At 41.8% G+C, this 14438-nt stretch overlaps 1 protein-coding gene across 12 annotated transcripts in view; it reads left to right on the forward strand.

The window, feature by feature from the left end:
* LOC137432512 (myopalladin) overlaps window positions 1–14438 on the forward strand; it is a 257015-nt gene that overhangs the window by 199760 nt on the left and 42817 nt on the right. For 8 of the 12 annotated variants that reach the window (XM_068124523.2, XM_078783308.1, XM_068124525.2 and 5 more), the window contains 4 exons: window positions 219–368; window positions 5522–5616; window positions 5808–5940; window positions 12542–12749. In XM_068124523.2, coding sequence (XP_067980624.2) covers window positions 219–368; window positions 5522–5616; window positions 5808–5940; window positions 12542–12749 — 586 coding nt within the window. Of the gene's footprint in view, window positions 1–218; window positions 369–5521; window positions 5617–5804; window positions 5941–12541; window positions 12750–14438 lie in introns of all 12 variants that reach the window. The other 4 variants (XM_068124524.2, XM_068124522.2, XM_068124526.2 and 1 more) reach the window with 1 other exon arrangement.

Consider the following 14438-nt stretch of genomic DNA (forward strand, 5'->3'; position numbering starts at 1 on the left):
AATATTAAGCGATATGTGAAGTATGAATATGTGAAGCCAGCAGCCATTTACTGCAGGAATAGCCAATGTGAATATGACTTTAAAAAGGAATTTTTATAAAAAAGTAACTGCAATATTCGGCCATTCAATTTTACATTTATCCATTTAATATTTGTTGAAGGCAAATCCCAATGTGTCATCAACTGGAAGCAACTTTTGATACCTGCTTTTGTTTGCAGATCTACTGGTTTAAAGATGGCATTCAATTGTCAAAGAAGTTGGAGCATTATGTGATACAGCGAGAAGCAGATGGTGCTTGTTCACTTCATATTTCTGATACCACAGTAGATGATGATGGGAATTACACCATCATGGCAGCCAATCCTCAGGTGAAAGCTTGATTGTCAATCAGTAGAGGAGAGGAGGGTTAAGACATGTCATCGTCCCCTCTTTTTGGAAGAGGTGGCAGCATGTCGGTTGTTTCCTCCCCCCTTACTTTGTTGGTCGAAAAACAAAAGATGTGTATACTCACAAAGGATTACGAAGCAGTTTTCCTTGCAATTGATTTAATACATTTTATGGAAAAATTGAATGAGCAATTATTTACTTTGCAAGTGCAATTTTAATAGATTCCATGCTTTTTGGGAACATTGTTTACATGAATACTGCAACCGCTCCGTGTTGTGTACCACTCCATAGCACATGTGGACCGGCACTTGAGAAAGCTAGTTGACAGCTATTGAGGGCTTGTGCAGTTGCTTGCGTCATCATCATCATCTTAAAATACACAATTCGGTGTCTGTCTTTGGTCGATGCCTTTGGTTGTTAGTTGTCCAATCTCAACCAAATTGCCAGGGGACTAGGGTCCATCATAACTCATAAGACAAAGGTTGTCGCTACTTGGTTTCCCCCTGCCCCCTGGGAGGTTCTAAAGGCAAATATCTATGTGAATGTTTACCGTGTAGTGCTGCTCCCGGTGGGAGAGCATATTACGACAGTTGACAGGCCTTCCATCTCGATCACTTTCGCCTTCATTTTACATTTTCAGACATTCTTTTCAGTCGATTATGTTGCTTTAGACTCGACTGCAAAAGATCTGGAAGAATTCTGATGTTTTATTTGCTTTTTTCCATTTTGGAATTTTTTTAGCAGCTTGGAGCATCCAAGTTGCTGTTTTAACCAATTGGTCACTTAATTGGATTTTCAGGTCATTCGACTGTTGTTCATTTGACTGTTGTTCATTTGATTGTTGTTCATTTGACTGTTGTTCATTTGACTGTTGTTCATTTGACTGTTATTCATTTGACTGTTGTTCATTTGACTTGTTCATTTGATTGTTGTTCATTTGACTGTTGTTCATTTGATTGTTGTACATTTGACTGTTGTTCATTTGATTGTTGTACATTTGATTGTTGTATATTTGACTGTTCTTCATTTGACTGTTCTTCATTTGACTGTTCTTCATTTGACTGTTCTTCATTTGACTGTTGTTCATTTGACTGTTGTTCATTTGATTGTTGTTCATTTGATTGTTGTACATTTGACTGTTGTTCATTTGATTGTTGTTCATTTGATTGTTGTTCTTTGATTGTTGTTCATTTGATTGTTGTACATTTGACTGTTGTAGATTTCTTTGTTGTTCATTTGATTGTTGTACATTTGGCTGTTGTTCAATTGATTGTTGTACATTTGACTGTTCATTTCATTGTTGTACATATGACTGTTGTTCATTTGACTGTTGTTCATTTTATTGTTGTACATTTGACTGTTGTTCAATTGATTGTTGTACATTTGACTGTTGTTCATTTCATTGTTGTACATTTGATTGTTGTTCAATTGATTGTTGTTCATTTGACTGTTCTTCATTTGACTGTTGTCATTTGACTGTTCTTCATTTGATTGTTGTACATTTGACTGTTGTTCAATTGATTGTTGTACATTTGACTGTTCATTTGATTGTTGTACATTTGACTGTTGTTCTTTTCATTGTTCTACATTTGACTGTTGTTCAGTTGATTGTTGTTCATTTGATTGTTGTTCATTTGACTGTTGTTCATTTGATATTTGTACATTTGACTGTTGTTCATTTCATTGTTGTACATTTGACTGTTGTTCATTTTACTGTTGTTCATTTCATTGTTCTACATTTGACTGTTGTTCATTTGATTGTTGTTCATTTGATTGTTGTTCATTTGATTGTTGTTCATTTGATTGTTGTTCATTTGATTGTTGTTCATTTGACTGTTGTTCATTTGACTGTCGTTCCAATTCCTTTATTTTTTGGACTGCACACAAAATAAAGTTGACCCCCCTCCAAAAAAAATTCACAGAAAAGGTCGCACAATTGGCCATAAAGTGCTCGGAATTCTAAATTTTCCAGGGCCTTCCCCATGTCATATTGCCTTTACGCTATGCAATCGCATGTCCCCAACTTTTCAAAAGAGATCAACACCCTTGGAAAGCGATATATTTTGAAGCCGGTATGCCATCTCATTCTCAAGGAACCATGACCAATGTGCTTCACTTCCACAAATGTATTACTCGGAAAGCTTGCAATATAGTGTTCAAGGTAGGATGCTTCCAAAAGTAGAAAGTAAACAGTACGCTCCTGCGTCTACTGGTGGCAAGTGTGATGCATTGACTCCGTTGCTTCAAAACATATTTTATTAATTTTAATGTCTCTGGCCTTGGAGATGGTTATTGCGAGCCGGGTCTCAGCACGGTCCGAGACGTCCGCAATTGATTATCCTGAAAGAGTTAATGGGCTGGGGCCCAATGCCCAAAATGACCTTCTCACAGTGATTCGATCACACGGAATATAGCCTTTTGATGAACAATTGCAACAAAAAATGTACTTTACGTGAGCTCAACGATTTAATAAGGATGTATGCAGAATCGAGAACATATTGACAAAAAATACTCCTTTATTTTAACATTGAACACAAAAAAAAAACAAAAAACTTTCATTAAGTACAAAGGAATATGATTACACAAGCAAGCACACGTTGTATATCAACTCAATATAATGGTTAATCATATAGAGATTTTAAATCCTTCACTTCGATAAATAATCACCGTAAAAATATTTACTGTTTCTTTAAGCCTTTGTGCAAAGAAATATAAACATGAATCACAACTGGCATGAAACTATGAACAAACATATATGTTAATGTTGAGAGTTCCCTTTAAACATTTACTTTTTCTTCCACTTGCATCAAGCTGGCTGATGGAAGAATGAAGAACTAGTCTTGCCAGTGAAGGTTCGTGTAAACCTGCGCCAGAGGGCTGGTAAAACAATTGATGAAATCAATAGGACGTTGATTGAGATGTGATAACCGCCATAGGAAGCAAGGAGAAAAATCTGATATTTCGGGCATTAACCCTTCATCGGAGCCAAATAAAAGGTTTCCCTATACTGTGGTGGAAGATTATTTTCCTATATTTATTTTCCCAAAAACAGAATTCCGCATACCATACTGTAGTGGAAAAAATAATCAATGATTGACATTCACCACCGCAATAAGTTTACTCAAAGTGAATTAAACAATGTTCTTATTAGTCTTGAGTCTTGAAGCGTAGGGAATACCCATACTGATTATTATGATGATACTTTGTTACAGTGTCAGTACTGCGGAGGCAGTTTCTTGGCAAACCTGGTGGTTTTCTGTTGCCTTCTCAGCAGTAGTTAGAGTAATAATTTGGAATTTGACTATGGTGCCAGCGATATCTCGCTTTCTCTTTGCGAAGGACACCATTGGGTCTTTAACGTCCATCAAATAATGCCGGCCATCAGGAGACCAGTTTGACATCCATCCGGAGGATGGCATACACATTGATGAATCATTAAGGGTCTGGATGGGTCTAAATATCTAAGAGGCCTAAGGGTCAAGTGGCCTTACCGGTTTAAAGGGTCTGAGGAGTTCTAAAGAGTCTAAAATGGTCTACAAGCATGTGCTAATGGGGCAAAGTCATGTGCAAAAGTAGCTCTCGGACACAAACTTCCCACACTTTAGTCTTTTCTCAGAGTGAGGCAAAGTTGAAGAACATCCCATCTGATGTTGTTCGATTGTGATCTTCAGAAATTCGATGAATCAACATCGTTCTCAAAACATCTGCGAGGCAGAGAGCAAATTCAGTCAGCGCCAGAGTGCAGTCCTGCTTCACCCCATTGGAAACATCAAACGGGCTGGATTTGATACCTCCAACGAAAACTTCCTGTCATCTAAAACGGAATTCCCACATGATTTTCACAAAGATTTCCAGACAGCCATAGTCCTATAACAAATTCGAAACTTTTGGTCTGTCCATTGCATCAGATTATAAGTCTTGGAAAAGTGAAGAAGAAGAACATAAGAGTCCTTGACATCATCCATTGTTTCTTTCTGAAGCTGCAGTAAGATCAATTTCATCAGTAGTGTCTCTTGATGTCCTGAATCCGCAATGGCTCCGGTGCAAAATATTCTCCACAATTTTTTGTAATAGCTTGAGGGGAATCTTTTCCAGGATTTTGCCTTCAACTGGTAACAATGATATTTCACAATCGCTTTCATATTCGCTGTGATCTCCATTATTCTTGTTTATAAATCATTATAATGTTATCGCTGAATGAGTATAGAAGTTATTTAGCATCACAACAACACCATTAAAATTTCGCAAGTCGTTTCTTGAGTGCGACTCCTCTAAAATGATAGATTTCAGAAGGAACTCCATGAAGTTCGGGACCTTTCCTCACATTTGTCTTCATGACATCTTCAACTTCCTTGCTTGTTGGTAGGTCTCTCTTCCACCAGAAACATCCTCACTTACTGATGAACAAGAAGTTCACCGAAATGCGGTTTCCATCTTTGTACTTTTTTCCAATGCTCAGCTGCGTTCCATCTAGATGCTTTATACGAATAAAACTTGGAGACCTTCGCAGGCCGCAGATTTCCTTGACAGGAGCGAATAAACCCTTGGAATCATTGCAGTTGGATCGTCCTTTTCATTTGGCGAAACTGCAGTTGGTGTAGCCTGGATTTCGCTTGTAGAAATTGTTAATTTGCAAACCTTGTCTTTCTGGTGTTAAATGTAGCTTCATGTTTTGTACTTTTCATTACACCAATCACACTCACTTGCAATGAGTAACATTTGGAATCATTTGCTGCTGATGCGACACTCCATTGAAGTGAAGTAATAATTCCACAGAAGGAAGGAAGGAAGGAAGGAAGGTCAAGGGTTAGGTGAATGAGATTTTTGCACCCCCGCCTTTACTAAGGAATCTCTGGAATGAAGCAGGAAGTGCAACTTTAAGGGAGACTGCCTGATCACCTCGATATAGTTGCCTCTTGCTGCTAATCCCACTATCTTGCTTAGATTTTGATGATTTGCGTGTGATATGATTCAACGGATGTTTATATAAATCGTTTAAAATAAAAAAAGCCTTCAATTTCTGATATTTTGCCTTTTCATTTGGGCCTCCCAATTGAAGCCCCGCCCATAGGGCGGGTACCGTTGCTAGTTATAGTAAGATGCAATTGTGATTTTATTTAATGTTTTTAAACAGGGCCGCATCAGCTGTACAGGCCGCCTTATGGTACAGACTGTGACAGGGCGCTGCCGTTCATCGCAGGGCCTCACAAACCAATCTTCTGCACGAAGGTAAAGTGTTTCTCGAAGTATCTTGTTGCTTCACCTGGCCATCTCAGTGCTGTATTTCCACCAAACGTGTAAAATAATCCTGATGAGTGTCATAGAATGTTGTGTTGATATGAAGGAATGGTATTTGTCTTTGGGTTATGGAAGTAGATGGGAGGAAGCGTGCAGTATGTGTGTGCCCGCATACCTAGCAGGCCGAGATCTCGTTCTCGGGAGGCGGGGGAGGAAGGTGAAGCTGTGCAGCAAAAGACCTTTCGACCTCACTTCCTCCAAGCACCAGGAGACACTGTGGCTCATGAGGGAAAACTTTGCCGTCTTGACTGCAAGGTACGTACGATGATGGAATGCGGAAGGAAATAAATCCACAAAGCGTATGGAAAAATGAAAAGAATACCACTGAGGTTTCAACTATACCTCCTTATCTTCTTAATTTAAACATGCAATGATAGATCATGTTATAATGCTGTAATGACAACAATCCCACAAACGAAATCTCAGTAAATGATTTAAAATATATATTTCATACTTTCTGCTGACAGCGTCACCGTTGCTTAAACCTTAAAATGTCATTTTAAGGGAAAATTCAAAACGCATGCATGATGCGGATAAACCCTAATTTAATCGGTCTTGTGCACAATCCCAACAAACCTCTCAGCTAAAAAAATAATGTAATGACGCAAAAATTATGTGTCATTCAGATTTTGCGAGAACGGTGAGTGTACACAAAATGGCGGTCATCATGAAATGACGAGGGAAGATAATAAAAGATGGACTGTGTTCTCCCTCCCGGCATCACCAGAATCAATTCTCAATGATGGAATGCAATCGCCATTTCATTCTTTCTTGTACTGTATTTCCATTATTTGTGTAACGTTGTGTGCGTTATACTGGAAGTTGGAGAGCCAGGGGCATCACTGCAACAAACTTGTTCGGTAGTGTCGAGACCCATCAAAAATGGAATAAAAATATAATTTATTCAAAATATTTTTATCAAAATTGTTCTAATTTTTGTTTGTCTTCACAAGATTATTATTCAGAATTTTCACGGCAATTTGTCGAATGAAGGTTGAGAACTTTCCACCAATCGGTGACATTTCAGAAATGGTTTGTGCTTTTCATTAACTACTAGCCGAAACCCGTGGAACATCCACAGAAGGAAGGATGTGGTGTATGGATAGAGTGTACCATTATGGATGGCATAGGGGATTTGCTTGTCCGAGTAAGAGTTAGGAAGAAAGATGAGAATGAAGAGTGCGTATATGAACAACGATCGCCGACACCGGCACAAATGCATGCTCTGGATTGTCCACTCAGTGGACGGCTTGCTTTTGCCTTCGCCTGTCCAATCAGCGGACGGCTTGCTTCGCCTTCACCCAGCAGACGCCAATACGATGGCGTCGTAAGATGGCGTCGTATCGGCAGTTAATCGGATGCTTTTGGGCCCCAACGTCGGCTAATTCAGATTTTTCGAGTATGGCTGTACGTGATAAACAAAGAGCGCGGTTCGTAGATCGTAAATCCATTAGTGCCGTGGGCATCGGGTCACTGGGTGCGGCGTAAAAGGGATAACAAAGTCGAGTCTTTACGCTATTATTATATAGATTACCATCATCGTCATCATGTAAATATTTTCTTTAAATCTCAATATATAAACACTTATTCATAGTTATTTTTATTTGAGAAATAAATAAATTTGTAAACCCCCTAACAATTTTTTTTTTTACATATCGCTCGGAAAAGGTAGAATGCAACTCACCTCAGCATAATTTGTGTTCTTGTTATTTTTCATTAATGGGGGAAAAGGACTTGGAAATCCCAACGTTTGAATCACCTTTTGACAGTTTCATCACACCACGTGGATGGAATTCACACTTTCCATGCAATATTTACCTCCGCCACCAAAGGTAGATGGAGGTTATATTTTCACCCCTGTGTGTGTGTTTGTTTCTCTGTCTGTGAACAAGATATCTCAAAAGGTTGTGGACGGATTCGGACGAAATTTGGCAGAGAGGGTAGTGTATGTGACACGGACGAAGTTATTAGATTTTGGTGAAGATACAGATCCGGATCCGGCTAGTAGATTTTTTAGAATCTTTTAGAAATAGATTTTTTAGAAATAGAGTGATGGGGCCAAAAACTTGGTGGACAGGTAGTGTGTGTGATGAGGACTAATCAATTCGATTTTGGTGAAGATCTGAATATGGATTCGGATACGATAATTATTTAATTTTTAAGTGATTCTTCACCATTGAGAGATCGTGCGAAAAGTGATATATAACATGATATTTTAAAAAGTTATGGATGACTTATGACTGAACTAGTTGAGGATGGATTTACTTTAGCAAACCAAGTGTAATTACCTCCACATTCCTGTATGTCTGCATGGACGTGTCCACTTCTCAGATCATTAATTTGATCTCCTTCATCATGTGTGTGGATGCAAAGCAGTGGGGGGGGGAAATGTTTTCATGACACGCTACATACTCTACCTTAAAATCCATCCTCAAAGACACCGCCTCTTAGCATTGCTTAGCAACCAATTCAAAACTACATGTGCACTCAAAGCTATGTACTCTAACTCGAAGTCTAGATGATGAATGAGATGTTATTTCTCACCTTCTTAGAAAAGAGTTTTGTCATTTCACACCCTGGTGTGATTTCAAAAGATGGCAGCGAAGACATATGCGCTCTCATTTTTTAGCTGTCTAGCCTGAGCTCGAATGCAGGGCAATCCAACAATGTTTAGGCCATCCATTGGGAGGATGCTGAGCTGGAACACCTGTCTGCCGGAACTGGTCACGGCGAGTGGGCGTGTTATCACTGGTATCATGAAAAAATTCCAGGTTCCCGCTCATAGACTTCTGGGAAATCAACTGAAAATCACCCAGCATAACCATTGCCAAATAACTACTTCAGCAGTATGCTCTGTCAAGATGATAAATGATGATGAGAACGATGATGATGATATGTGAAACCTCATTATTTGTCAAATACAATTTAATACCAGTCTCTGTGAAGGATGACTTTCTGCATTTCCAACCCCAAAAAACGGTGCATCTATTATCAAAACTAGAAATTGATAAACGTGTGTTAATGTAAAATGAGGCACAGTTAATGTTTTGAGTGTCAGCCTCTTTACTCTGATAAAGGGATAATGTTTGAAACATCAGCATCATATTACTTTGCATCATATTACTTCCCATTGTGGGAAACATATTCTCTTCTAAACCTTAATTTATTAAATCCATTCCATATTTGTGCATTGTTTGTAGATATTCATTCATTGACATATAACGTACATTATTTATGTGCTCTGGTGTTAAACATGCATAAGAGTGTGTGTGTGTGTGTGTGTGTGTGTGTGTGTGTGTGTGTGTGTCTGTGAATAAAAGAGAGAGATAGAATTGTGAGGAACAGAAATGACAAAACGAGGTGTGTGTGTGTGTGTGTGTGTGTGTGTGTGTGTGTGTGTGTGTGTGTGTGTGTGTGTGTGTGTGTGTCTGTGAATAAAAGAGAGAGATAGAATTGTGAGGAACAGAAATGACAAAACGAGGTGTGTGTGTGTGTGTGTGTGTGTGTGTGTGTGTGTGTGTGTGTGTGTGTGTGTGTGTGTGTGTGTGTCTGTGAATAAAAGAGAGAGATAGAATTGTGAGGAACAGAAATGACAAAACGAGGTGTGTGTGTGTGTGTGTGTGTGTGTGTGTGTGTGTGTGTGTGTGTGTGTGTGTGTCTGTGAATAAAAGAGAGAGATAGAATTGTGAGGAACAGAAATGACAAAACGAGGTGTGTGTGTGTGTGTGTGTGTGTGTGTGTGTGTGTGTGTGTGTGTGTGTGTGTGTGTGTGTGTGTGTGTGTATGTATAACAATACCGACATTTTTTACTCAACTTTCATGAGTCTCTCCACAGTTCCACTTACATAGACTCCTTGGACTCATGAAAATCCACAAAACCAAAGATCTGTTCAGTAAAACCCTCTGTGCTTAGTCTCACGTGTTGTGGTTTTGAGTCATGTATATTCCAAGACAATTACATACTTTTATTAATTTTATTTTGAAAAAGTTGATCATTCAGCTTCATAAATCTTTTTCTTCTTTAATGGGCACAATCATTTAATTCCCATGTTCTTGTGGGGCTGAAAGCTTGGCACAAGTCTTTCATGAACTATCTGGCCAGGCCTGATGTTTGACTAAGGTCAGGGAAGGCATTTGTAATTTGTTCATGGTGCTGGCAATAGCTCGCCTACCCTTCGTGACGGACACCGTGGGATCTTTAACGTCCACCAACGAATGCCGGCAGACAGGCCACCAGGTTCAACATCCATCCGAGGGACAAAAAACACATTGATGCCTGTGAAACACCAGGATGACAGTTTATAGCTGGGTCAGGATTCAAACCCAGGATAAACAACTTAGAGGTGAGTGTATGTACCTCCAGGCCATCCTGCCATCCCATTTATCTTCATAAATGTAATGTTGAAATTTTCCAAGCAATGCCATTTTGACACATTTAAATATTCACCTTGTGAAAATGGTAATACAGACAGAGCAAGGGGGTGACTAGGTGACTATGGCCTTTGTGATTTTTCACTTTTATCTGATTTAGTATTTTAACGATGCCACAGGTAATGATGCCAAGTTTATCATGTGTTCTCCTATCTTATATTGTTTCAATATCTCCATTGGTCTTTGCAATTGTGTATGAAGAGATAAGAGTTACTGCCCAGTTCTCACAACAGGGGTGTGTTATTAAATCTATACCTTCAGTAAAATATATTTAAACCTTTGTAAGGCTGAATATGACACCCCAAAAGGACAAAAATGTAACCAACTCAAAATTAATTTCTGGATGAACTAGAGGGATGTGATCGGAGATCGCTCATGGTTTTTTTTTTCTTTTTTGTCCAAAAAGCGGGACATCACGGCAGTTGGCAGACAGGCCACCCTCACACCTCCCCACCCTCCCCCCCTCCACCGCCCCCCCACCCCCACCAAGACTAAACACTTATTGCCTCCCTCCGGGAACGAACATACTCTAATTCACCAAATGTCCGTCCGTCCGTTCGAAGGTACCGCAAAAACGGCTCAACCGATCGCAGCGATATTTTGGGTGGGTATTACTGGGACTCCTGGGAGTAAAATAGGCTATTTTAGGAGTCGTGGACGGCGAGAGAACGAGGCCATTTGGTTGAGTTCAAAGCATGTTTATTCGTACAGAACCCGGCACACTCTGTAAAGCCCGTTTATCGGGCAGCAATATATATATACATCATGCCGGAGCGTTTGCCCGGGAAAGGCGAGACCGGGCGTCCTGGGCGAGCCCTGGAAAGGCGAGGCTGGGCATGCCTGGGGTCCTGGGTGAGCCCTGGAAAGGCGAGTCTGGACATGCCCGGGCGTCCTGGGCGAGCCCTGGAAAAGCGAGTCTGGACATGCCCGGGCGTCCTAGGTGAGCCCTGGAAAGGCGAGTCTGGACATGCCCGGGCGTCCTGGGCGAGCCCTGGAAAGGCGAGTCTGGACATGCCCGGGCGTCCTGGGCGAGCCCTGGAAAGGCGAGTCTGGGCGTGCCCGGGCGTGCCCGGGCGTCCTGGGCGAGCCCTGGAAAGGCGAGACCGGGCGTGCCCGGGCATCCTGGGCGAGCCCTGGAAAGGCGAGACCGGGCGTGCCCGGGCGTCCTGGGAGAGCCCTGGAAAGGCGAGACCAGGCGTCCTGGGCGAGCCCTGGAAAGGCGAGGCTGGGCGAGCCCTGGAAAGGCGAGTCTGGACGTGCCCGGGCGTCCTGGGCGAGCCCTGGAAAGGCGAGGCTGGGCATGCCCGGGCGTCCTGGGCGAGCCCTGGAAAGGCGAGGCTGGGCATGCCCAGGCGTCCTGGGCGAGCCCTGGAAATGCGAGGCTGGGCATGCCCGGGTGTCCTGGGCGAGCCCTGGAACGGCGAGTCTGGGCATGCCCGGGAAAGACGAGACCGGGCGTGCCCGGGCGGCTCGGGTGAGCCTGGGAACGGCGAGTCTGGGCATGCCCGGGAGAGGCGCGTCTGGGCCTGTCCGGGCGGCCTGGACGAGCCCGGCATGGTGATCGCTCCCTGGCCGGGTCCTCGGTCGGTGCAAGGCGATTGTGTATACCCAGCGGTAACCGCTACACTATATTGTTTTTCCAAGTTTTCCAGTTTTTCCAAACACGTTGAAATAATATTTACCGATGTGAACAGTGATGTGGCTTTTGTTGAAATTCTACGTACGAGGAGAGAGTAGATCGACTCCTGACGAACTCTTCCTATAGAAACGTGCGGCTCCGAAGTAACATGGCAGCGTGTGCAAAGCGACTGAGAAACAGGTGTAGCGGCCGCTGCCGTGTTACAGATTCGGCGCGCACTCTTCACACATAAACGTGCGACTGAGAAAGACGTGTAGCAGCCGCTTCCGTTTTGCAGAATTCAATCTCTTTTCAAAATTGGCGCCATGTACTGTTTACATTTTGATGATTTGCGTGTGATATGATTCAACGGATGTTTATATGAATCGTTTAAAATTTTAAAAAGCCTTCAATTTCTGATATTTTTTCCTTTTCAATTGGGCTTCCCAATTGAAGCCCCGCCCATAGGGCAGGTTCCGTTGCTAGTAATAATAATATCAAGAGCAAGAATTGCTTTGCAATACATGACCCCAATGAATGTTCTTGGTCCAACCAAAATGGGCATAACTCTGAAAAATTGGCAAAATCCCCCGAAACTCAAACTTTTCCTCCACCTTATCATAATAAAGCCATGTACCAAGTTTTGATTGAATATGTTAATGTCTTTGGGAAAAACGTCCAGAAAACCACAGGTGGGATGGACAGACAGATGGACGGACAGACAGACGGAGAGCAAACCTATTGCCCTCTTCGGGTAGGGAACTGATAATAACCATAATGTTGTTGTTTTTGTTGATGCTGTGATAGGTGAGTGGCTTGCCAACACCAGACCTCAGTTGGCAACTGAACGGTAGACCACTGCACCCTGATCCGACGCACAAAATGCTTGTGAGGGAAAATGGTGTCCATTCCCTCATCATCGAGTCACTCGCTGTCTCAGACTCTGGCACATACACCTGCATGGCATCTAATCAAGCTGGCCAGACCTCCTTCTCACTGCAGCTCAATGTCGTAGGTATGGAAACACAATATTTGTTTTGCCAGTCTTGGGAAATTAGGACTTGCACTCTGACGTGATATCTTGTCGGTAGCAATTCTGTCAAAGAGCTCAGTTGAGTTCACAGTCGATGTTAATTATGTGTCAACATGGTATGTTTAAAAAAAATATTCACACGATATGAGATTTTTCACCATTCAAAAATACTTACTTATGAGGTACAGTATCTGCTCCTCAATGTTCAAATATAATGGCTTGTTTATGTCGAACAGAATCCACCACATTCCATAACTAGAACAACACTCGGTAGAGCGCATTCCTCCGCCAGGCGGAACAGTTTATGTTTTGTATTCCTCTGATAGGAAGAATCTGGATTCTGACCTGAACCAAAATCTAATCGGCTTGTTCTTGTTATCTAACCAACTCATCCACCTAGGTTTTGTCATAACTCATCCACAACTTTTTGAAATATCATTCTATATGTCGTTTTTAGCCCGAAGACCCAAAAGACCCAAAACACCCTGAAGACCCAAAACACCCTGAAGACCACAAAGACCCTTAAATACCCTGTTGACCCCAAAACACCCCAAAGACCCAAAATACCCTTAAAGGCCAAGAGGATCCAAAAGACCCAGAAGATCAAAATGGCCCTGAAGACCCAAAACACCATGAAGACTCAAAAGACCCAAAAGACACCGAAATGGTCAAAGATGCCTATCCCTCTGAAACGAGGTGTGGTGAGGCGCGCGGAGGGCACCGAGTCACGCTAGATTGTATAATAATAATGATTATAATTTTATTTGATATCTCAGCTCACAGAGGAATGAAGCGACTGAGGGCAAAAGCAATGTACTGACAGTAGTGAGGTGGATCAATAGGTGGGCATAACAAGCAAGGGAATGAACGAACACGAAAAGAGAGAAAGAGAGACAGACAGACACAGACAGACAGACACAGACAGACACAGACAGACAGACACAGACAGCACAGGAACCTGCAGGTGAGAGCTTTGGGTTAGGTAAGTATAAAAGGTCGCAGGTAGGGAAGGTGGATGACATGAGATACTGAGATAGTGACATCCTGCCAGCTTGAAGACCTTGAGGGAAGAGTGTGATTGTTCCATTTTTGGAAGGCAGTTTCACAAACGGGAGAAAAGAGGAGTGAAAGAGTGGAGATGGGCAGAAATCTCGTTTTTGGGAGTTTAACCAGGATTGGATGAGTAGAATAACTTGTGTATTCTAGAGGAAATGGAGAGGGTCAGAAGAAAATCCAGACCGGAGGAGAGGTAATAAAAAACATAGGCTACTGACCTATCTCCAATATGAGAGCTTCAGCCTAATTACCCCGTGCACGTGAAGTGAAAAGCGGTGTTAAGCAATTATTGGTTCACTTCGGTCTGTCCATTTGTCCAATCCATGCACAAAACGTGTATATGGTCGAGCAACAACTTAATTTCAATTGGATGTTATATTTAGAACACGAATCAGAACATGAATCGGAAAACGAACCTAGAGTTGAACAGGACTTTGGCTCTGAATTCATCCTGATCGCACATTCGCAGAGAGGACCGAGATCATATTTTTACTTCCTCCGCCTGTCTGGCAGTCAAACAAAATTGAAAATCATTCCAAACACCAAACTCACTGTTTTTAAGGATGTAATAAAAGACACAAACAACAAGCATGAAGAACTAATGTAACATATATT

The sequence above is a fragment of the Myxine glutinosa genome, chromosome 8 (genome assembly GCF_964187855.1).
Source record: "Myxine glutinosa chromosome 8, kmMyxGlut1.1, whole genome shotgun sequence".
NCBI classification, from domain to species: Eukaryota; Metazoa; Chordata; class Myxini; order Myxiniformes; family Myxinidae; genus Myxine; species Myxine glutinosa.